At 48.2% G+C, this 25,568-nt stretch overlaps 1 protein-coding gene across 1 annotated transcript in view; it reads right to left on the bottom strand.

The window, feature by feature from the left end:
• The window catches only part of SRPK3 (SRSF protein kinase 3), a 128,161-nt gene that overhangs the window by 4,184 nt on the left and 98,409 nt on the right, over positions 1 to 25,568 (bottom strand). Inside the window, exons 12-15 of the mRNA XM_078664581.1 lie at positions 16,846 to 16,946; positions 15,725 to 15,832; positions 12,601 to 12,670; positions 3,117 to 3,209 (exon numbers count right to left, since the gene is read on the bottom strand). Of these exons, the coding sequence (XP_078520707.1) occupies positions 3,117 to 3,209; positions 12,601 to 12,670; positions 15,725 to 15,832; positions 16,846 to 16,946 (372 nt within the window). The remainder of the gene's footprint in view (positions 1 to 3,116; positions 3,210 to 12,600; positions 12,671 to 15,724; positions 15,833 to 16,845; positions 16,947 to 25,568) is intronic.

Here is a 25,568-nt window from a genome sequence, read left to right as displayed (position 1 = left end):
TATAAAGGGTAACAAGTCCAACATGTACACATGCTACTGAGCCCCCCAGAAAAGCCTACCACGGAATTTGAGATGTTTCTTACATCAAAATCCCTTTCTCAAAATTACATTGCATCAATATGTAAGTAAGTGTACCTACTGACGAAAAGTGCAGCCTGATAGGCTTACATAACAAGAGTTTAAAAAAACAGACATCCTATCCCTGTAATGCTCCATCATCATCCACTACCCACAATGCTTTCTACTGGTAGCTGCCTTAGACAATCCGTTTATGTTGATAAGAAACAGTGGACGCATATTAATAATTTCAAGCGTTTTTATTCGGAATGCTCAAAAAAAGAAGCCGGGGATGAGTGGGGTTATAAGTAATCCTTTTTCTAAATTGTAGGATCTTTGTTGATAGTCACAAGCACAAGAACACAGTAGCAAACTAAAAGACACAGGCCTTGCAGCTCTTGGGCAGAGAGAATCTGAAGGAATCTCAAAAAGAGGTTCCTAATACTGGTGTGACTAATGCTGGAGTCAGCTTTCATATCAAAATCAAGGCAATAGTGTCTCCTGAAAGTGTGGACGATTTCCAAGTAGCTGCCTTATATATGTCTGGAAGAGGAATGCTTCTCAGCCAGACTGTGGTGGCTGATTTCTGTCTCATGGAATGGGCTCTGGGCCTCCCCTGTAGGGGGGTTTATTAGCCAACTGATAACATTTGGATATTCAGGCACTAATCCAATGAGAGTTTGGAAGAGACCAGACCTTGACAAATGTGATCGGAGTTAATAAAGAGTGGGTCAGATTTGTGTAAGACGGTTTAGGCTTTTGCAGGTGGCCCGCCTTCTGCTACAGGAATGGAGGCTATGACCATCACTTCCCAGGTGGGGAAAAAAAGGTCTTGACTAATACCGGACCGTAGAATGATAGATCTGGTGGAGTAAGCATGGATTCCCCCAGATAATCCCTTTTGTCAAGGGTTTACCATTTTAATGCAACAGATAGTCCATCTAGAGGAGGTCCTCTTCTAAACTGCCCTGCCCTACTCGCTGCTCACATCCCCAAAAAACAGCTGGTCGTCAGACTTAACTTCTCTAGTGTGGCTAAAAACAACGGCCTCAAGGGTCCAGTTGATGTATTCTCTCCTCTTCCTAGCTAGAGTGCGGCGGAGGGAAGAAGGGGTGAGGGGTAAAGTAATAAACTTGCACAGATGGAAAGGGATCACTTCCTTAGCCAGCGAAGCAGTTTTAGTCTTCCACACTACTTTGTCGGGGTGGGAGCATGTGAAGGGCAGATGAACTTGCAGAGGCTGCAGCCGGCCGATGTTATGGCGACAAGAAAACAGTTTTAAAAGTTATCAATATTAACTAGCAACAATGCAGCATTACAAATCTAACTTCAATGAAAGAAGTGAACACTTGAATTAGATCCATCAGGGGATTCCACATCCCCAACGTATTTTGTGGAGGAGCAACGAGCAGCCAATATGATGTCAACCACCTCCAGCGGCAGACGTGAGGAGCTCTGATGTCTCAACTCAACCTCCAGACATTAAGGTGGAGGTCCTAGAGTTTTTGGTGCAGAACCTGCCCCTCCAATGGAGGGAAGAGGTCCACTCGTGAACGGTAGCTGGAACCGCGCACACCACACCATCCTTGGCCTGTTCAGTGCGATCAGACGGTCTTGGCCCACTCCTGGTGTTGCTTCCTTAAGACCTGGGTAATCAAGAGTATGGGAGGAACTGCACATTCAAGAGGAAATCTCCACCTCAACTAAAGTGCGCCCTCCAAGTTTCCTCGCAAGGGATACTAGAGTGCACAAAATTGTGAGCAGTGCACGTTCTTGTGAGTAGTGAAGTGGTTTATCTGAGAAAAGCCACACCAGTCAAACATATTTTAAAGTACCTCACAGTGGAGGTCAGCAACAGGACGGTGCTTCCATCTATTGGTCTTGTGTTCATGGAACATGCCAGAGGGTTTGCAACCAGCCAGATTCCCTGTGCATGTGCCCAGTCTCAGAGTCTCCCAGCTACCTTGTATAGCAGGTGAGACACCACTCTTTTTCTTGATGACATACAACATTGTGGTTGGATTGTCCATCACGAGGTAGAGAGCCCGGGCCATAAATGGAGGAAAGGAAGGTCTTCCGGGCCAGGCAACTAACCCACAGTTCAAGCAGGATGATTTGCAGGACTTACTCCTCTGGAGACCAGAGCCTTCTGATCTCCATTTTCTCCAGGTGCACAAAGGCTCTTTTCTGTAGTATACCAAAAAGAGGTATGCTGTGGAAAGAGTCCAGGTATCCCTTATGAGTGTACAGCGGCTTGCTCTAGCAATCCCAAGGTGCTCGGTCTAAGACGGGAAGTGCACCTGGATTTTGCTTAGTGCACGGCAATAATTGGGGTTAGGTGAGATGAAGGCAGGACCCCCAGGTGTAAGCTGGATGACTTGATGATGAGTTGCTTACCAGTCGGGTAGAAGTTATGTCTTGTTAAATAATAGCAGCTAGGATGCAGCTGAAGTAGGCTGCAGGACCTCAGATACAGGGTTGGACCTGGCCTCCTAATGGCCTTGGAGTGCAGACGGCTGCGTTGGTCTAATGACCTAGAGTGGTGCTTTGGTCTAAAGGACCACACGCATCCTCGTGAGGGTCAACTATGGGCATCTGTGCTCTGCAAGAGTGGAACGGCTGGAAGCCTGACTTTTTAGGGGGGAATGAGGGGAGAGAGTGACATTCCTCTGTACAGCTTCCAACACCAAATGGAGTGAACATCACCTACAGGTGAGCAAGAACAACGGCTAAGACAGTTTGGAGACTGAATCAAGAGGTGAGGAATCTATAGGTAGTAGTATCAGTCAGAAAATGTGATATGTTCTAAACACTCAAAATGCCCATGACTTAACAAGTATCAAAAGGATAATTGGTTGTTAAACTCCCAGAATGCAACAAGAGGAATACAAGGGCTTTAGAATGGGTCACAAAATGCTGGGCCTTTGGCAGCTTCCAATTCTTGTGGCTACTGACTATCCAAAAACATCCCCATTGGGTGCAGAACAAAGGCAACACGAAAACCACAAATAATTGTACCCAACAAAAAATGTAGCATCGTACGTAACAACCCATCTCACCTCGTCTAGTGAAATACTCGCGCGAGTACCTTCCAGAAAGCGCGAAGTGTGGAGGAATATCACCCAGAAGTTCGATGATGTGAGCAATATGATCTAAGAAAACAAAAAGAAATAGTGTTAGAGAGACCGCCGGCTGGCGTCCAACCGGAGTCAAGGGCAACACAATAAGTGTGCTGAGTTTCTCTAAACATGTTTGAGAAAAATGAATGCTGAATTGCACTGCTGAACGATGGCACCACTACATTACTATGCACACAGAAATATGAACTTTACCAGGGGCCGTATGACAGAAAGTGCCCCGGGGGTGCAACCGGAGTGTGCACTCGCTTTATGCACCCCCAGAGGCACGTTGATATTACAGAAGGGGCTGCAGACCCTTGTGCGGACCCTTTTGTAATACTAAGAGCACTGGCGTACATGCAGCACCAGGGCTATTATGAGAGGGGTGTTCCCTCGTTAATGAGGGAATCTCTTTGACTCTGCGCCCGCACCGTATTACCGACGAAGGTACAGAAGCAAACATGCTCTCAGGAGGTTCACTGACAGTGTGTCACAAAAAGTTGGCACGCGGTCAGTGCGCCCCGGGGGCACCCCCTTATGGGTGTTTAAAGGGGGTCCCACGGACCCCGCCAGACATTCCTTCTGCAGGCGACTCACCACCACTTACTGCACCTGCCAGCAAGGGGGATCTCGGACCCCTCTTGAAAGTGCAGGGGCGCTGCCGCCTGCCCTGTGGCACACAGGGCAGCTTTTAAACAGCTGCTCCACATTTCCCTTGAATGTGCTGCCCCCGGGGCACTACATTCATCACAATAGGGCGCACTTTCTCTGTTTGAGCCTGGCGCACCTGTTTAAAGGTGTGCCATGGCACAAACAGGGAAAGTGCACCCTATTGGTAATACAGACCAGATCGTTGAATTGGATTACCACTGATTGAAAGGCTACAATTGTGTTGTAAATTAATCTGTCCGACTTTAGCCTCTACCATTTTATTGAATATGCTACTTACCAGTATGCATCTGTTCTTGGCATGTAGGGCTGCTAACATTCATATCTTAGCATTAGATCGCCGCCTAGTGTTGGGTCCGGATGATCGCACATTGTTGTCCTGGAAGAGTCTTCGAAGTATCCTGAGATGGGTGGCTCCTCCCCTGGACTACAGTGCGCATGGGCATCGGCTCCATCCCCAGATTGTTTTTCGCCATTGTGGCAGAAGATGGAGTGAAAAGTGCAAAGGATGTCCATGCTAATGAATAAATACAATAGTATATCTGCAGCTGCGACAGGCACCGGGGAGGAGGGCGGGCGATATGAATGTTAGCAGCCCTACATGCCAAGAACAGATGCATACTGGTAAGTAGCATATTCAGTTCGAGGCATGTGGGCTGCTAAATTCATATCTTAGCATAAAATACATAGCAGTCCCTCCATCAGCGGCGGTTGCCTGTGCCAGCTGCAGAAACCTGAAAAAGTGTTTTGAGAACAGCCTGTCCTACAGCAGCTTGCTGCTTGGAATGTACATCAACACAGTAGTGTTTTGTAAAGGTATGTGGTGTAACCCACGTGGCTGCTCTGCAAATATCCTCTAAAGGAATGTTTCCTAGGAAAGCCATGGATGCCCCCAATTTGCGTGTGGAGTGCGTCCTTGGGGGTATCGTTAAAGTGCGCTTGGCCTTTTGATAACAGATCTGGATGCACTTAACAATCCACCTGGCTATTCCTGCTTTGGAAATAGGGTTGCCTTTGAGTTGTGGTGCGAAGGCAACAAAGAGTTGTTTTGTCTTTCTAAAGGGTTGTGTCCTGTCTATGTAGTACATCAACGCCCTCCGTACATCTACGGTATGGAGCATTCTTTCCGCCACCGTTTGTGGGTTTTGAAAGAATGCCGGTAAGTCAATAGTTTGGTTGATATGAAACTGTGACACCACCTTCGGAAGGAATTTGGGGTTAGTGCGTAGCACTACCCTATTTGGATGAATCTGAATAAATGGCTCTTGGATTGTGAGCGCTTGTAGCTCACTAACACGCCTCAGTGACGTGATAGCTATTAGGAAAGCCACTTTCCACGTTAGGAACTGGAGTTCACACGAGTGCAGTGGCTCAAAAGGTGGTCCCATCAGTCTGGTGAGGACCACATTGAGGTTCCACACCGGAGCTGGTGGTGTTCTTGGGGGAGTGACTCGTTTCAGGCCTTCAAGAAAGGCTTTAATGGCAGGCACTCTGAAGACAGAGAGGTGCTGCCTGTTTTGAAGGTAAGCCGCTATGGCGGATAGATGTATCCGAATGGAAGTGTACGCTAGATTGCACTTGTAAAGATGCAACAGGTAGCAAATGATGTCAGGGATAGATGCATCTAGCGGGTTGATGTCATTGGTAGTACAGTAAATGACAAAACGCTTCCATTTCGCAGCATAGCATGCTCTGGTAGTTGGCTTCCTTGCCTCCTTGATGATGTCCATGCATTCTGGAGGTAGGTTAAGGTATCCAAACTCTAGGACTTCAGGAGCCAGATCGCCAGGTAGAGCTGTTGCGGATCTGGATGCTGAATTTCTCCATGGTTCTGCGTTAAAAGACTGGGCGTGAGGCGCAGTCTTTGATGCGGCACCACTGAGAGTTCGAGGAACGTGGTGTACCATGCTTGGCGCGCCCACGTTGGAGCAACTAGGATGAGAGTCATCGCGTGCTGCCTTAGCTTTCTTGCCACCAGCGGTATCAGAGGGGCTGGCGGAAAAGCGTACGCAAATTTGCCTGACCAGTTCATCCATATCGCATTCCCCTGCGACTGTGGGTGAGGGAACCTGGCGGCAAAGTGTTGGCATTTTGCGTTTTCTTTTGTGGCAAACAGGTCTATCTCCGGATGACCCCACTGCTGGAAGTACGGGTGGAGGACAGATGGGTGTATCTCCCACTCGTGCATTTGATGGCTGTACCTGCTGAGCAGGTCCGCCATCTGGTTGTCCTTCCCTGGGAGGTGTTCTGCCATGAGGAAAATGTTCCTCTGAATGGCCCACTTCCACATGCTCTGAGCCAGATGAGACAGCTGTGGCGAGTGGGTGCCTCCCTGCTTTTGAATGTAGTACATCGCGGTCATGTTGTCCGTCCGGACTAACACCACCTTGTTGCACAGATGTACAATGAAGGACTTTATTGCCATGAAGATTGCCATCAGTTCCAGATAGTTGATGTGCATCTTCTGTTGTTGCGTCGTCCATAGTCCCTGCACTGTGTAATCGAGCAGATGAGCTCCCCATCCCTGGAGAGATGCGTCCGTTGTCAGGGTAATCTGCGGCACAGGCTCTTGGAACAGTCGGCCCTTGCAAAGGTTGTGTGGAGTCCACCAATGCAGAGAGTCGTATGCCCAACTGGTAACCAACACTAGGTCTGTCAATTGCCCTTGAGCCTGTGTCCACTGATTCGCTAAGCACTCCTGGAGCGGGCGCATATGTAACCGTGCGTGCGGGACTATGAAGATGCAGGAGGCCATCATGCCTATCAACTGCATGAACACTCTCGCTGGAAGCGAGTGTTGTGGTCTGAACTTTTGGATCAGAGACTGCATGCTGTCTATTCTGACTTGGTTTGGCTGAGCCATGGCCGTCAGGGTGTTGATCGTCGCACCTAGGAACTGCCGGACATGTGCTGGTTGTAGATGCGACTTTGGGTAGTTCAGCGAGAAACCCAGATTGTGAAGAAGGTGAATTGTAGTCGACATGTCCGCGGCGCACTGTCGCTCCGACTTGGCTTGCACGAGCCAGTCGTCCAGGTAGGGGTAGACATGGATGTTCTGCCTCCTGAGGTGCGCTGCTACTGTCGCCAGACACTTGGTAAACACCCTTGGGGCTGTGGTGACTCCGAAGGGTAGTACCTTGAACTGGTAATGCTCGCCTTGAATAGTGAACCTGAGGTACTTCCTGTGGGACGGGTGTAGTGGAATGTGGAAATAAGCATCCTTGAGATCTAAGGTTGCTAAGAAGTCCCCTTGGTTTAGCAAGGGAAGAATCTGTTGGAGTGAGCATGTGGAAATGTTCTGATAGTATATACAGGTTGAGGGGACGTAGATCTAGAATGGGTCTGAGAGATCCGTCCTTCTTCGGAATAAGGAAGTACAGGGAATACACCCCTGTACCTTCCTCTCCCACCGGCACGAGCTCGATTGCGCCTTTTTGCAGCATCACCTCTACCTCCTGCTGCAATAAGAGCAAGTGCTCTGCGGACATAGGTCTTTGCCTTGGTGGGATGTTGGGTGGAGTGGATTTCAACTCTAGGCAATAACCATACTGGATTAGTTGTCGCACCCACCTGTCTGTGGTGATGTTTCTCCAGACGGGCAGGAACTGCTGCAGTCTCCCCCCGACAGGTGTTAAGTGATCGGGGGGCAGTGACAGAGAGTCACTGTTTGCATGGGGTAGAGGTGCGGGAGCTGTTTCCTCTGCCGCGACCTCTGTTGCTGTTGTTTCTGTAACCTCCCTTGTTCTGTTTCGTGAACGAGGATTGTGTTCCTCCTTTTGAGAACTGAGATGGTTGACCCATTTGTCCTCTGGTGACTCCACGTGCACCTGAGCGACGAAAATTGCTGCCACGAAACTGTTGTGACTGTAGGGCCCCCATGGACTTAGCAGTCTCTGTGTCCTTTTTTATTTTCTCTAGGGTGGTGTCAACATCTGGACCAAACAGACTATCAGGATTGACTGGCTGATTAAGAATTGTTGTCTGAATATCCTGTTTAAACCCTGAGATGCGTAGCCACGCCTGTCGTCTCAGCATAACGCTAGTGTTGATAGCTCTAGCAGCTGTGTCTGCTGCGTCAAGGGCACACTTGATGGCTGCGTTTGAGATTAGTTTCCCCTCCTCAATAAGCAGTTTAGTGCCCTCTTGGAACTGTGGAGGCAGGTGTTGTATAACCTGTTCTAGGGTGTCGTAGTGCGCCCTATCGTAACGCGCTAAGAGTGCCTGTGTATTGGCAATGCGCCAAAAGTTTGATGCCTGCGCAGCTACTCTTTTGCCCCCTGCCTCTAGCACTTTAGACTCCTTATCCGGGGGAGGAGCTTCACCCGTGGTTTGGGAGTTGGCACGTTTCCTGGCATTGGCGACCACAAGAGAGTCCAGTGGCAACTGTCCCCGAATGTATGCGGGGTCTGCAGGTGCAGGTCTGTACTTCTTTTCAATACGTGGATTGACCACTCTTGCTCTTGTAGGCTCCTTAAATATGTCCCCAGCATGCTTGAGGACTCCTTTAAGCATAGGCAGAGTCTTTACTGTCCTTTCAGAGACTGAAAATGTGTCGAAAAGGAAGTCTTCCTCAACCGGGTCTGCATGCATGTCCACATCATGATTGGCTGCTGCCCTTTCGAGTAGTGCATGAAAACCTGCTGAATCCTCAGTTGGGGATGCACGTGCATTAAAAAGCTGCGGGTCCTGCCCCACACTTTGGGTGCCTTGGTCACCAGTGTCATCATATGAATCCTGTTGCGCATCAGGTTCATTGATAGGGAAATTGTATTGCTCGTCCTCATCATACCCCTCACCCGCAGAGTGTTCTGGTGAGGGAGTAGGGCTCCGTCTCGGAGGAGGCTGGATTGGTTCCATGAGGCCTGAAGCATCAAGGGGCACCCTCTTCTTTTTCAGTGGGATGACATATGAGTCCACTGACTCCGAAGTGATCTTCCTTTTATAGAGGGTCAGTTTCCCTGTGTCAGCGTCGATGAAATGCTCTGAATCATCCTCAGATTCGAGTACCCGACGTGGAAGAGGGCCAGCCGGTGAAGAAATCACCTGTTTCGGCGCAGATTTGGTGGAAAAGGCTTTCGGCGCCTCCTTCGGCGGCAAAATAAAGAGAAGCTTCCCAGAAGGTTTTGCTGGATTGTCCTTTTGCGGCTGCGGCGATGGTATCGGAGCCGACGGAGCAGAGGCCTTCTCCCTGATTCGCTGTAGTGATTCGGCGATGAGGGACGTCTCACTCACAGTTTGTTTTGGCGCCGTCGAGGATGGTCTGATCTTTCCCTCGGATCCGACGTCTTTGTGGGCCTTGTGCGCTTTGGGCGCGGATCCCGTCGTCACCGACCCCGATTCCTGGGACCGGGGCGTCGACGTGGCAGTCTTCGATCCGTGCGCTTGCGTAGCGTCTTTGGAGCTGGCTTTGGCGTGCTTGGACGGCGGCGCAGCCGTCGATCCGTGCCGACCACCGGTCTTAGAGGCCCCCTCCACTGGCGTCGATTTCGATTTTGCAGCGGCGGAATCGACGGCCTTTTTCGACTTCTGCGGACCGGAGGTCGACGGAGTCGATGGAGTAGCGGGCACAGTCGCTTTTGCCGGTACGGCAGCCATCTTAGGGACACTCGAGTCCTTAAGTTTCAGTTTCGTTTTCGGGTCGGCCATCTTAGGTGTTGTCGATCCCGATGGTTTCGGTTTCGGTTTCGAAACAGTCTGCTCGGCAAGTAAGTCCGTGGCCGGGCCAGAAGGCGGGGCCGTGGCTTGCGGCAACGGGTCTTGGGTAAGGCCAACAGGCGATCCCGTGACCCGGTCGGTATCTTCGTAACCTTCGGGGCAGAGCTCGTCCCCCGAGCTATCTGCCGCGGCCCCATAAATCTCATCGTCGTCCCCTACCTCGTCGACGTATTCAAGGCCTTGACCCACGACTCCGTCGTCGTCTCCCGGATCCGCCTCGACCTCCGTCTCGGGTGGGGAGATTTGAAGATGATGACCCTGGTCCTCTTCTTCCTGGTCACCGAAGATGTTCTCCGGATCCGGGGCCGCTTGTCTAGCTTCCATGCGCACCGCGCGCCGAAGCTTGAGAGTCTTCTTTGAGCGGAACTGTGCACATGCCTTGCACTTGCCGTCGTCGTGGTCAGGCGAAAGGCATTTGTTACAGACGGGGTGTAGATCGATGTGTGGGTACTTGGACCCACAAAGCGGGCAGTACTTAAACGGGCTCCGCTCCATGTCCGAAAAGTTTTGCAGTCGTGTTGCGATGAGAAGGCCTCAAAGTCCAGAAAGCGAATGAAAACTCCGCCTATTCCGGCTCCAAGAGACGGAAGACTCGAGACCGTGCGCAAACAATACCGACGCAAAAAATCGAGGCCTTTTGGCCGCTAAAAGTAAGGTTTTCTCGGTTTCGACAGAAAGACGTCGAGACCACATCCGAACCCAATGGCGGAAAAAAACAATCTGGGGATGGAGCCGATGCCCATGCGCACTGTAGTCCAGGGGAGGAGCCACCCATCTCAGGATACTTCGAAGACTCTTCCAGGACAACAATGTGCGATCATCCGGACCCAACACTAGGTGGCGATCTAATGCTAAGATATGAATTTAGCAGCCCACATGCCTCGAACATTAATGTATCCTTGTACTATAAATTATGAGCCTCGGATTTAGGCATTCACGCTCCATTCGATTATTCACTTGTAAAACCAAGCATCACAATCAACGGCCAACCCACATGTGAACAACCCTTCTGCTCACTCTGTTTCAACCAGAAGCCTCTGGTGAAGTTAACTCAGCTAAGTGTTCGCTCGCATTCAACCAGCCTACTCACCACAGATCAAACCAACTGGTCATCAGACTTCACCCCTACTATGCACCAAACCAGACCAGAGGTTAGTGACCAGCTCAATCTCCTGCAAACAGCCCACCTACACGAGAGTCCAGTCCAACTAACTACTCACCACCTTCAGCGAACTGGCTTATCTGGGGACGCAGCAAGCTGCTCATGCACTGTCAACCAGTTGCGCCGTCAGTCACTTTAACTGCTCACCAAGCCTATGCACCAGTGAACCTAAACACGAACTGCTCACCAGACTTCACCTTAATCAACTTTCAACACAATCAGCCAGGTTCTCAAGATCAAGTTGAAAACATACTCGCATAAGTGACTCCAATGTTTCGAGTAAACCGCTGACGTTTTGGGATTCACAGAGAATCCAGGTGCACTTCTGGGAAGCTGCGACAATCACAGTTTCCCAGGAGCACTATTGGAACTCTTGGACAAATTCTAGGTTCCTTCCATACAAAGATATTTTCACATGCGTAAATGTAACAAGTGTACGTTTACATACATGCAAATACTTTACAATAGTACTAATGTACTTTGAAATGTTTTTTTCACGTCATGTGGCAAGTCTTCTACGCGCCATCATTTTTGGAGCAGTTACCTCCCTATTCTCATCCTGGATACAGGTTTGCTTCTGCCCTCGGCTAAAATCATTTCAGACTCCTTCCTGGGTGGAAATGTGCCTTGCAAAACTTTAAAACCCAGAAACTGTCAAAATGGGTCAGTGTTAACAAGACATTCAAAGGCATGCCCACTCCACTCTCCAGTGCGCACATTTGTTCACACATAATACAACATACAGGTGTAATATTGCGCACAGTATATCCCTTTGCAGGTGTAAATGTATTTGTTATTGATTACACGAAAAAAAGACTGTTGCGTCACTTGTAAAACAAGACATCTGCGCAATTAAGTCCAGTTTAAATGCCAAAAAGGAATTTGAAATTCAAAATGGCGAGATTAAATCAGACAGCACCAGGCTCACACGTGCTGTGTGAAAACATGAAGCAAATTCTCAACAACCCTGGGAACTGAAAAAAAAGGAAACTTACTGGGTTGCACTGAAAATGCAAGGAACAGAATGACTGGTAGAGGATTTTGTTCAGCAATTTAAAGAGCAATCTGTAGACATGCCATGGACACAAAATGCTGGACATGAAGTGATCACCAGCCAATTTACACCACCAATCAAGCAATCCAACAAACAAACTGGTTAGTTTAATTAAGAAAAGTAATTAATGGAACATAAGTGGGACTATTCATTTATGTATCTGAACAGGAGTATTTCAACAGAGGATTTTTAACACAGCCACATGATAATGGCCCATGGTTGGTTACATTTAAGCGTAGGAAGTTGACATAAATAGAGACGCTGACAGAAAAGATGGATCTTAGTTGCAAACAATAACATGACAATCTATACATTTACCACATGCACACAACTGGTTTTCGGAGTATGATTAGTGATAGCATTTTTGCAGTAGAAAGTTATATTTGCAAGCATTCTTGAACCTGGGAAGTGATTAGTGTGAACACGAGCAGGCAGGAAGTAGGTTCCAGTTTCACCATTATATGCCATACCCTTGCTCCCACCATTCAACCAAACCACTGATGGAGGTGCACAGGACACAATCTCCAAAACACACTCAACCACTCAGCCAAGGTCATGAAAGGTCTAGAGTCCTGCCATATTAAGAACTCAAGAGTTGCCTAATAACAGAGTATGGGCCACACATGCAGCCGCCAGTCAACTGATACATCAGCTAATTTGCAGCCCAATAACATCTGCACATTCAGGCTCCAAATTCTTGTGGTGTCTTGACTTGTACCATTCCCTCGGTTCTACAACGTTCTCCTTTGCGGTCTCTCCTTCACACCATGCGGTTTGTTAAATCACAAGGGTTTGCCTCCCCTCAGGTTTTACAATTGACAAACCTTCATCCCGAGTGTAGTCCTCTCCGGAGTGAGGCTCGAATAAATAGTCGCCGGTCACCAACTCAAAGACCTTCGGAATGAGGGACAGAACGAGATGCAGAGAAAGGGAGAGAAGAAACAATGCAGTCAGTCACCACAGCAACAACGTTCCACGTCCACAGAACCAGAGTCAAAAGGAGCCCAGGACAACCAGGACCCATGTTGCACCCCTGTTTTCATATGAAGATGACGTACCAGTGGCACCATCAGCCAATGGATGGCTCTGGAGGGGAGGACTACTTTCATGTCAAGCTCGCCCCCATCGGCATATTTAATGAATGTATAAACAATACCATATCACCGCCTACATTCAAAATCTTGGCACACTTTCTATAAAAGAGAAACCTTCTTCCAAAAATGTTAAGTATTTATGCCATTCTGAAAAAGTGCTTTTTAAATGACTGGTTTTTAATTAAATCTATCTTTAAAACAATGTGCTGCTCTTTAAAGTCATGTTTTAAAACTCCTATTTTATTAGGAATAAAAAAGCAACAGTCCACAAGCCCACCACCACCTTAAGGAGGACTGCTGAAGGGTCCAAAAACGTGATGCAGTGACAGCCTGTTTCACATGACATTTTTCAGCTTAGAAAAAGGTTATCCAGATATTGTATTCTCCTGGATTTGCTGTGACAGCAGACAGGCTCTTATGTAGGAAAAGAAGATAACATTTCTGGAGATCTTGAAGTAAAACTAAGTAAACTTGTGTGGTCCACCAGGACATCTTTAAGGCATTTGGAATATAGGAATAGACCAGGTCAGGATGTCTCTCAACATTTAAGAGAAAAGTGAAACCTGAGGTCAGTAAAACTGGTAACAGATGGAGACCATCTCGAGTGGCTGCTCTGCAATCAAGAGTCTAGTAGTACTTGGCAAAAGTATGGACTGATGTCTACACGGCTACCTTCTCAATGCGGCTAATGTGGACATTATCGGAGGACAGTAGCAAGACCTAATCTTCCTATGGTTGGGTGGAGAAGTGTGGCTCAATGGTTAGAGCGGCAGACCCTGATGCAGAGGTCTAGCCCAGGACCAGGGTTCAATTCCTGCCTCGGCGGGTCTTGGGCTCAATTTCCTCGGACGTGATAATTCTCGCCTCGGTGCCTACTCGAATCATGGGTCCCACTCTGTGACTCTGGGCAGTAGTTTGCTTAATCTCCACAACGGCCCCAACAGCGCTAGGATGCCTGGCTGCACCTTGGGGGTGCCCAGGAGTGGGCGCCTCACAGGGAAAAGCCAGGAAGGGTTCCACAGCGGTATTCGTACAAGCGCCGGAGAGACCCCATGTGGGGTGATTCGAGCGCTATACAAGTACTACAACATTTACATTTACTCTGATGAGGTCACTGCCTATGAGATAGCATGAAACTATCCACCTGGCAATTGATATTTTGGAGGCAACCACCACAGCATTCACCAGAATCATTTGGACACTGCTAGGCCCATACAAAGAGGGGAAGTGTTTAGGTTGGACTTAAACAGCCACTTCCAACTTCTATTGGTGGTTAGGAAATGCCCAGCATAGCAAAGGAAAGGGAAAGGGCATATTTCAGGTATATTGATGAAATACTCTTATTTATATTCTTTACTTTTAGCAGGGAAGGGGGTGTTCATTTTCCCTGGCCCACAAGACCGAAACAATTTCAATTCAGAGCCAAGGGAACGAAGGGCATGTATGTGGTCACTTCCACACAGGACGAAGGCCACCAGCAGGTAAAGCACCTTTTTTGGAGACTTGAAGGATGTGTCCTCGGTGGAAAGCAATCGCCCTGCACACCATCTCGTGGTCCCACACGCCTAATACATGTCACAGCACACTGCTCTGCACAGTAGAAGCCCAGGTAGAGGGACTCTGAATTTTAAATCAGAAGCGTCTTTGAGCAGTGTGCTCACCAGTCCTGCAGGTACAAAGGCGCGTGCCCTTTTAGAACCAACCAGCTGACACCAGCTCTTAGTCACCCTTCACTATTGGTGAGAGACACATCAGGCACTTCAGGTGCTCCCGTTAACAAGCAGAGGCCAAATCAAGCAGAGTCAGGGAGCCCCTCCTGAGCGCTCGCCAACTTTGAGGTCCAACAGGTGAAGACAGAAGTCAGACCAGAAATTAACAGACGGGGAAGGGTGGCATTGTCTTTCCGAACCATGCTGGGCTTATATCCCGACACGCTAGTCATCTCCAAGTCTTTTTTTTACCTTTTGATCTTTCAAGTATAGGTAGATGAATAGTTCCCTTTTCCTGAGTGAAAGGGCCACCACAGCAATGAGATTCAAGATGATAAGGGCAGATTCCAGGATGAAAGGTCGAATTTTAGAGGTTACTGCTGACGACAAATCACAGAAAGATCAGGATAATTTGGGGTACCCGAGTCTTTTAGCTTTCGTGACGCTGGGTTCCCTTATTTTCCTCGAGGATTATTCTGTGCATGTTTTGGCACGCAGGACTCATTCCCTTTCTCTCGCGCCCTTAGCGTTGTGTGGAGCACCACAAAAAAAGAGCACGAGGGTGTCTCTCTTATTATTTCCGCTCACGTGAGGGGTCTCTTCATCAAAAGCGGAAGAGAAGAGTGCTATTTATGGGCACCAAAAGGGTAGAAACCTCCCAGTTTAAAATGGCAGACAAGACAAGGAAGCCTTCAGATGTTTCAAGTGAGAATAAAGATGGCTGGAAAATCAGTGGATCTTATATCTGTGGAGCTACTGCTCGGACAGCCTGATCCCTGGACTGGAAACATGGACTCGACTTCAATTTCCACCACTTTCTATCATGAGCGAGTGCGTATGCGCACTCTGTTTAAGAAGAACTCTTCTCAACTCCTTGGCAATGGCAGCCACCTGGCTCCACTCCCCTACAGCTCTCTCCTATTCTCCTAAGTTAGCAAGGGCTCAGTCATGTAAATAAACAAACACACAAGCAAATACCCTGGTTAATGTTGCCCGCTGACAGGCCTGCCTTTAGACCTCACACGGTGGATAAGACATCCCAATATTTAGGGCTACCAATGAATATTGTAAGATTTATGAAGGTGGTGAAAAGCTGACAGCGAAACTTGTTTTTTACACCCGATCAAAGGAAAAGGTATTCCTACCATACAGGCTGTGCTCCAGATATCGGCAGGGGTGCCATAGCTAGCACCAATCAGGACTTCTATCGCTCGATACTGTCTGGTCTGGATGTCTTCAGTAAAGTGCTTGTGCTGAAAGAAATGTGCAATAAAAATGATTGCTTAGGAGAACACACAGGCGCACTCTTTACTTCGGCGCGAGGTACCTAACTTGTTAAGCCCGGATATAACTGCGCCTCGTCTGCCATGATGAGCGGAGACTGTGTGCTGTTATTGGAGGGGTGGAGAGATGTGTGTGTGTGTGTGTTGGGGAGGGACGTGGGGAGGGAATTTCCAAACTATTCAAAGTCACAAGTATTAAAATGACATTGGAAAAGGTTTGAGCTACCAAGTTAGTAATGTCTCTTCTTTTAAAAGACCATTCAAATAAATAAATATCAAAAATGCTAAAAGGGATGTGGTGTATGTAAAAAAAAATCATGTATAAATAAAGCAATAATATGTAGAGCAAAAGGAGCATAGGTGTGTTTTTGTGTAATAGAGGAAGAGAAAGTAAAAGAGACAAAGAAAGTGTGGTGGAGAGAAAACCAGTTATTGTGCACCGATACAGGTTTCCCCTCATTCTGAGGGTGTCTCCCAGGACACTTCAGAACTTTTACTGGCCCACTGCGAAGGCTTAGCTTTTATTGCAAACTCGTAATCCCATCATTGGTCAATTCGGGATTCACTAAAACTTTTAATATGGGCCAGTGAGGGGGTGGGGGGGGGGATGGAAAGAAGAAACAAAGAAAGAAACAAAGAAGGAAGTGAGGGGAAGAGACCCACACACACAAAAGCCGAATGAGAGGAAAAGATGGACAGAGAGAACGAAACATAATAAACGAGAGTTGGAAATGAAAGTCAAACCAAGCAGACTTGATAGCACAGGTGATCTGCGCTGGTTAGACCCCTACACTTGCAGTCCTGAGGCAGACGCGCTGCTCTTCAGGCTGATTGTGAGCTGGCGATGCCAGACTGAGCTCTACAGGAGGCACATGAATCAAATAGGCTGTTATTGGCTATGAAACACCCCAGTGTTCTGCACATTTAGCAGTTGATCCCACAGTCAGAGTGAGAAGTCTGAAGAGCCATCAGAGGTTACTTACTACCCAACAGGCGTTGCCGAGGTCTGCAATCTTGACTTGGATTTTGTCTGCATTCTGTGGCTCCAAGGGGTTGACCAAGAAGTCGGTGGGACTGTAAGTGCCTTGAGCAGAGAGAGAAAGAAAGAATGTACGTTAGCTCTTGGCATCGGATGCCCTTCTGAAAGGGGACATCATATAAGCTATAAGAACTCTGGTCAACCAGAAGAACACATTATTCCCCAATATCCCACAGCATCTTTTGAGGGTGTGAGAGACACACAAGGATTCTCTGGACTAAGCTGAGAGACTTCACAGAGAGGGCACAGGCAGCATAAAGGGCACAGCGGGGAGGCGGGTGACAGCAGAGTCCGAGGCGGGTGACAGCAGAGTCTATGTGAAGAGTGCACACACCAGCTTCAGTTATGAGCAGGACTTGTCACCATCACTTATCTTCACCCAACCACTTTTATGCTGCAGGCAGCTTCTCCATCAGGTGACTGGTTAGAATCCTTATATATGCGTCACTTTAGAGGGATGTTCCACCATCATGCCAAGCAGGGACACGGTCAGTTCATTATTTCATGGGGCAAACAAGATGAGACAACAGTAGGGGCAGATCAAAGAGACCGCGTGTCACTGGGAGGCAGGTGGGACTTTAATGAATTCCAAGAAAATACCCATGTGGAAGAAGAACTATCGTTACTTACCTGTAAACAGGTGGTTCTCCAGTATTGGTGTCTTTCATAGATTCACATGCTTGAATATTCCCCGTCGTCGAAGTGGGAGTCCCACGGTACATAAAAATAGCAATATTGCTAATATAGCATAAATGATAATATCATAGAATAATAAAAATAGAGATAATACACTGTAAAACCTCTAAATGGTAACTTCCATAGGAAGGCATTACAAGAGAAAAAACTCATTTGTAACATATCAGTGTCATTATGTTAGTCCAAACTGCAGCCAATCAGGCTCCAGCACCCTCTAGAACCTTCTCCTCAGAAGCTCAAGCCCTCAGATTTTCGTAGCACTAGTAATAATAGCGTATGAGGAGAAGAGAGCCTCTGAGGGGAGGAAGGGTGGGTCGCATGTGAATCTATGAAAGACACCAATACTGGAGAACCACCTGTTTACAGGTAAGTAACGATAGTTCTTCTCCAGTATTAGGGGTGTCTTTCATAGATTCACATGCTTGAATAGAATAGATAGCAGTAACTCCTTAGCACTGGGATTGCAAGCATCTTCACAAGAAGTAAACACATAGCTTAAAAGCATATAGCAATCACAGAAGAAAAAAGGAGGAGGGAACAGAGGCTCACCTTATTTAAAGAGATGGCGAAGCACTGCTTGCCCCACTGCGGTATCCGCCTCATTGATGGAATCCAAACAGTAATGTCTGGTAAAGGTGTGCCTATTCGACCACGTTGCCGCCCGGCAAATCTGGTGTAGAGGCACTCCGGCAAACAAGGCGGTGGAAGACGCCATCGCTCTCGTCGAATGTGCCTTCACAGGACACTGTAAAGGCTTGCCAGCTTGTTGGTGACAGTAGGATATGGCTGCTGAGAGCCATCTTGCAAGTGTTTGTTTTGTCACTGAATGTCCCCTTCGCATTCTTCCATATGCTACAAAAAGTTGATCTGATTTGCGGAAAGGGGCAGTTCTGGAAATGTAAAACTTTAGACAACGGCTGATGTCTAAGGAATGAAGGCGTTGTTCTGCCGGTGACTGTGGATTCGGGAAGAAAGTCTTCAAGAAGACAGGTTCGTTCAGATGGAAATCTGTAGGCACTTTTGGCAAAAAAGAAGGATTGGTACGAAGAGATACTCCATCGGGTTTGAATTGCAAATAAGGAGGCTTGATTGTGAAAGCATGAAGATCGCTCACACGGCGAGAAGATGTTAGGGCCAAAAGCAAAACGACCTTCCAGGTAAGAAATTTGTTGTCTGCTCTGTGGATGGGCTCAAAAGGAGGCTTCATGAGCTGTGACAATACCACGTTGAGCTGCCATGCCGGCGGCGGGCGTCTGATAGGAGGAAACTTCCTGAAGAGACCTTTAAAGAATTGTCTGATAATTCTGGATGAGCAAAGAGAGGTTGAGCCATCATGCCTGAAACGTGAAATAGCTGCCAGAAAGACTCTCAAGGTGGCATGAGAGAGGCCAGACTGAGCAAGGCTTAGAAAGAAAGGCAACAGCTGTTCCGGGGCAGAAGTGAGTGGATGGACATTTGCTTCTGCGCACCAATGGCAAAACCGTTTCCACTTTAGTTTGTACGTTTGAACAGTTGAGGAAGCTCTAGCAGAAGCTAGAATGTCTCTGCAGTCTTGGGGCATCTCTAAGTTCGCGAATTCGAGGTATTCAGGTTCCATGCCCATAACTGAAGAGTGGTCGGGTCTGGATGGCAGACTTGGCCCTCGTCCATGGACAGAAGGTCTGGACGTGGATGTAGACGAATGGGCGTGCATTGGGACAACAGAAGAAGTTCTGAGAACCAAGCCTGTCTGGGCCAACGAGGTGCGATCAGTATCAAGTGGCAGGGTTGTCTGCGCATCTTCCACAACGTCCTCGGCACCAATGGTATGGGAGGAAATGCATAGGCGAACAGGCCGCTCCAGTCTATGAGAAGGGCGTTGCCGCTGGACCCCGGATGAGGATGCCAGCTCGCAAAGGCGGGGCACTTCCGATTCAGTGGAGTGGCAAAAAGGTCCATCAGTGGACGACCCCATCGGCGGAACACCATGTCCAGAGTTTCTTGATGAAGCTCCCACTCGTGGGTCGATGATGTGGACCTGCTCAACGAATCCGCTAGTATGTTTGAAACCCCCGGCAGATGGACCGCCGTCAGGGAGATTCGATGGCGAAGAGCCCAGTTCCAGATCTTCTGAGCTAGCCGAGACAAGGGCTGAGATCTTGTGCCGCCCTGTTTGTTCATGTAGTGCATGCTGGTTGTGTTGTCCGTTTGAACCAGCACGGACTCTCCTTGCACTACTGGCAGAAAAGATCTGAGAGCAAGGAAGATCGCCAGCAGCTCCAATCTGTTGATATGCCATGTTCGTTGTGACGGAGTCCACTTTCCTTTGATTGAAAGGTCTAGGAGATGAGCTCCCCAACCCTCCATGGATGCATCTGTGGTCAGTGTTAGATCCGGAGGAAGGGCCAGAAAGGAAACTCCTTCGTTTAGGTTGGATGGTTCTCTCCACCAAAGGAGACTGTCTTTCATGCGAGACGAGACTCTCACTAGATCGTTGAAGGATCCTGACACTTGGCGCCATTGCAGGTCTAGTTCCTCCTGAATAGGGCGAGTGCGGAGCCTGCAGTTCGGGAGTAGAGCGATGCAGGACGACGCCATCCCCAGAAAGGACTTCAACATGCGCACAGAAACGGACTGTTTTGAACGGATGAGGGTGACCAGACGTACTATTTTCACCTGTCGTTCTAGGGAAACGAAGGCTTTTGATAATTCCGTGTCGAGAATGGCACCCAGGAAGTTCCTCCTTTGTGATGGTGTTAAGTGTGACTTGTCCACGTTGATGGTCAACCCCAGTGACTCGAAAGTCCGCAGGCAGAGACTTGTGTCGTGAGCCAGCTGAAGAGGAGACGGAGATTTCAGGAGGCAATCGTCCAGATAAGGAAAAATCTGCACTCCTTGAAGACGTAGATAAGCCATGACTGGGGCCAGGACCTTCGTGAAAACACGAGGCGCCGAACGCAGGCCGAAAGGCAGCACCTTGAATTGGTAATGGACTGTGCCCACCTTGAACCTCAGAAATTGGCGATGTTGTTGCAGAATCGGCACATGAAAATAGGCGTCTTGCAGATCTATCGTGGACAGAAAATCTCCGCTGCAGAGAAGCCGCAAGACTTCTGACAATGTGAGCATGCGGAAAGACTGCTGTTTCAGAAAGAAATTGAGCGCCCTCAAATCCAGTATAGGCCGCCACTCTCCCGTCTTCTTGGCAATGAGGAAAAAACGTGAGTAGAAACCTGTCCCTTGTTGTGATATAGGAACCACTTCGACTGCACCTTTTAGTATGAGAAGACGAACTTGATGTTGCAATTCTAGAAAATGGGGAGGTGGCGGGCCTGATGGCGGAGAATGAGGAGGAATCTCTGTGAACTCCAAGGCATGACCCTTGCGAACAATGTCCAATACCCATTGGTCCGATGTTATCAGAGACCATTGGGAATAAAACTGCGAGATTCTCCCTCCAACTCCTTGTGTGACATGAGAGTCACTGGCGTTTGTTGTTGGCACCCCTATAAGTAGGTTTTCCTTTATAGGGTCTTGACTGATTTTGGCGAGTAGACTGCTGGGAGGAGTAACGTTGATTGCCTTGGTTGAATTGGCGGTACTGAGTGTGTCCTCCTCGAAAAGTTGTGGAAGACGAACCTCTTCCACGGGCGCCACGAAAGGGCTGCTTCTTAAATTGTAAAGAAACTAGCGATTTTGCTGTATCGGTGTCCTTTTTAATGGACTCAAGCGCCTCGTCAATGTGAGCGCCAAAAAGAGATTCACCGTCATAGGGCATGTCGAGTATCTTCGACTGGACTTCTTGCCGGAAAGAAGTGGATTTAAGCCAGCCCTGGCGGCGGAGAGCCGCAGCACTGGCGAGGATGCGAAATCCCGTACTCGCCACATCAATCGCACAGTCAATCATTTCCTCTGACGCCCTCATGCCATCCTGGAGAACTTGCTGGGCTTCCGCTCTGGACGCTTCTGGAATTAGTGAAACGAATGCGGAAATGTCTGACCACATTTGCCTGTCGAAACGACCTAGAATGGCCAATGCATTTCCAGCGCGTACAGACGTAGAGGACATGGTGGAAAATTTCTTCCCAATGGCGTCCAAACGTCGACCCTCTCTATCAGGTGGAGTATTGAGAGGAGTCGCCGGATTACGGGATCGTCGCTGGGCCGCCTGTGTGACAACCGAGTCTGGTTTGGGATGCGACAGCAAACAAGCAGGAGAACCTGCAGGAGCCTTGTACTTCCTTTCCAGGCGAGGGACTTGTGCCGGCAAGGAGTTAGGAGAATGCATAATCCTCATCCCTTCTTTCCATACAAATTCTATGATTGGTATGGTGTGAATTTGTTTGTATGGTTTGTTTTTGAAATCGTAGAGAAAGCAATCTTCTTGCCGCTGTTCTCTCGGCAATTTAAAGCGGTCCGCCGCTTTATTCATCAGCACATGGAAGCTTGCTGTATCAATGGAAGGCGAATCACCTGCCTCTGGCTGTTGCGGAGAAGGTGTCTGTATCCGATAGTCGTCGTAATCCACCATATCTGGATCCTGCTCATCGTCAGTATCCTGGTGTAATTCTCCTTCTTCACTGTCCGACTCATCCACCCCGTGCGCACCAGGTTGCGGAATAAGAGGGGGGTGAGGGCGGGGAAGCTCTGGCAAAGCAGGCTGCTCCAAAGACTGCGGATGGGTGGCAGGGCCGGAGTCCTCCGCAGGAGCGTGGCTTGGAGTACCCTGAGGGGTAGGCGGAAACCTTCGGTTGTAGTCATCCAGCATATGCTGGAGGTTTGAAAACAAAGAAACTGGGAAAGATGCCATAGGAAACTGGACAACTTGGTCATCCGGTTGGATCACTTCCTCCACCTCTTCCTGGTCAGAACTGGAGTCTTGACATTTTATGATTAACTCCGATGGACTGTGAGCTTCATCGTCATCATCGTCCCCCATAGATCCAGTCTCATGATCAGTTGCCATCAAAGGTGAGGGTAATTGGAGATCAGGAGGTGGCAACTGCAGAGAAGAATCCCTGCCAGAGGTCAAGGAAGGCAGTGGTACCAGAGGCATGGTGGCAAAAGAACCCAATCCTGACGAGGATCCTGAACATGCCGCTGAGGAAATCGCCATCGTCGACGAGGTAGGGCCCACTGAGGGATTCGTCGTCGACGGTATCGTCGTCGACGGAACGTGCGTCGACGGAGTCTTCTTTGCTGGGATCTGAGGAGACGGCAGCCTCGTCGACGGTGTCTTCGTCGACGGTATCTTCGTCGACGATACTTTCGTTGACGGCATCGTCGTCGACGGTACCTTCGTCGACGGTACCTTCGTCGATGGAACCGGTGTCGCCTTCTTCGACGACGACGCCGTCGTCGTGGAGCTGGTCGACGGAGCACTCGACGTCGACGGGGCTCTCGTCGTCGGAACCATCGTTGCCTTCTTCGTCGACGATGCCGACGTCGACGAGGTGGTCGACGGAGAAGCTGACGTCGACGGGACCTTCGTCGACGATGAATCCTTCGACGTGGAAGAGGTTTTCTTCGTCGACGGCAACTTCGTCGCCGACGAGACAATAGGGATCGTCGACGGGATCGTAGGAGCTCTCGACGACGTCGAGGACGTCGACATCACCGTCGTCGACGACGAGGAAGTAGACGTCGTCGTCACAGAGGTCGTCGACGAAGACAGCAAAGCCAATCTTGTGGACGGAACGGTCGTCGACGAGCCCGTCGACGACCTGGGAGTCAAGACTGTCAGAATACTGATAGAGCCTGGACAAGACGCCTGAGAGCCAGGTCTCGTGGGCGTTGACACAGAAGGCATAGAACTTGAAGATTGTGCCACAGGCAAAGCCAGCTTTTTCTTTTTCTGAAGAAAAGGAGAAGGCAAGTCTTGAACACTCCCACGCTTGGAAGGGACAGTGGAACAGCCTGACTGAAGACTTACTGCGTCTGACAGAACATCTTCTTTATCTTGGAGGCGCTTCAACCATATAAGAAGACGACCTTCCCTGTCTCTGAGAGTCTTAGAAGGAAGAGCTCTACAGAATTTACATTCATCCACCTTGTGGTCAGGGTACAGGCAGTAAATACACTTTTGGTGGGGGTCCTTCTCAAACAACCGTAGTTTCCCACATGAAGAGCAAGCTCTAAACAAAGACTTCTTACTTGACATTCTGGAAAAAATAAGTTGAAGAGACAAACTCTGAAGAAAACTGAGCAGAGCTCAGGGAGACTCCCTTCACACGACGTGCGGTAGAAAATCTGAGGGCTTGAGCTTCTGAGGAGAAGGTTCTAGAGGGTGCTGGAGCCTGATTGGCTGCAGTTTGGACCAACATAATGACACTGATATGTTACAAATGAGTTTTTTCTCTTGTAATGTCTTCCTATGGAAGTTACCATTTAGAGGTTTTACAGTGTATTATCTCTATTTTTATTATTCTATGATATTATCATTTATGTTATATTAGCAATATTGCTATTTTTATGTACCGTGGGACTCCCACTTCGACGACGGGGAATATTCAAGCATGTGAATCTATGAAAGACACCCCTAATACTGGAGAAGTAGGACTACAATAGATCACTTGTCCTTCGTTCTGAGATTCTCTCTCATATTCATTAAAGGTAAATTAAAGTACCACGCTAACACAACCTTAAAAGCGCAATCAGGGCCACAGTATAAACTCGTGAGCAAATAAATGATGAAGCCAGGCCTGACCCTCCGTGTATCTGTCTTGGAGTCTGTGTCCAATCAATAATACTTAGCAAGAAATGAACCCGCCTCCAAGTAGTAGCTTTACACATTTCAGGAATAGGAGATTTCTTGTCAATGGAGTTTAGCTGCTTTACCCTTTTGTGCTAAAGGGCTGTTATCTGTCATTACAGAAAATAAAACACAAAACTATACATCTGGCTAGATTGTTTAGGAGAAGCTAAGCCTCTCTGAGTAGAATCACACATTACAACGAGTATTTAGGACTGTCCTTAGATCTATCAAAATAACGTGAAGACAGTATACAAAAGTGTTTCCACTAGAGTGGAAGAATTGGGAAAAGGGTAAGAAAAGAAAACAGTGAATGACGTGGAAATCAGAAATTCATTTATGAAGGAAAGAAGGATAGGTCCTTAATGATCTGTTATTACAATGCAACATTATGTGGGTTCCTTCGATACAAATAGGTCGACGCTCACTCATGCCTCTCGCTGATGTAGTAATCAAAACAACATACCAATACCATGCCTGTAAGTCAGCCTTGTGCACGGGTTCAAAAAGTGCACCCGTTAGTATAGAGCGGGCAATATTCAGTTCCCAAGGAACTTCTTGACAGGTTCCCAAGTCTGCCTGCTTGTTGATCTCTTCCACTTCACTTCATACAATGATTTTAGGACAGGATTTTCTGCTCCTTCAAGATTGCTCTTTAGTCATCAGTCTCAAATGTCCATTCTGCAAGAACTCAGGAGCCGGGCAGTCACGGTCAGGCTGGGATGGAAGATTCTGCCTAACGCTGTGCAGAGCAGACCTGGCCTGATCAGAGGTGTGCGTCAGAAGTGATACATGAAAAGGGTACGGGCACCACCACCGACGTGGCCCATCTGCGCCAACGAGAATCATCTTCACGAGTACCAAGAGTCTGGAGCACACCGAGTGTACTGATATCAACAGTTTGTATCAACTAGAAACAATCTTAAATGTATATACAGCCAGTTCAGCTTGTTATATGTAGAGCACAATGGCTTCCCATCCGATGTGGCAGTAAAATCATTCAAGTTTACAGACTTAAGATTAAAGATGCCTTGATGGACAAAAGGATTCAACAAAATGGAAGGGAGGGCTTGGATGACCTGAAGGCTATACCCAACGGCATTATAAAAGGTCATCTACATGAAAATGGATGGTGACAATAAGAAAAGGGAATTCAAAATTGTGATCCTCAAAATGAGACTGACAAGAGATGGAGCAGTGCGTAACAGTAGTACATGGGAAAGTATCGACCTTTCAGAGCC

This window comes from Lissotriton helveticus, chromosome 10, assembly GCF_964261635.1.
Source record: "Lissotriton helveticus chromosome 10, aLisHel1.1, whole genome shotgun sequence".
NCBI classification, from domain to species: Eukaryota; Metazoa; Chordata; class Amphibia; order Caudata; family Salamandridae; genus Lissotriton; species Lissotriton helveticus.
The sequence above is the reverse complement of the archived record's forward strand: the minus strand, read 5'-3'. Positions and strand labels throughout refer to the sequence as shown.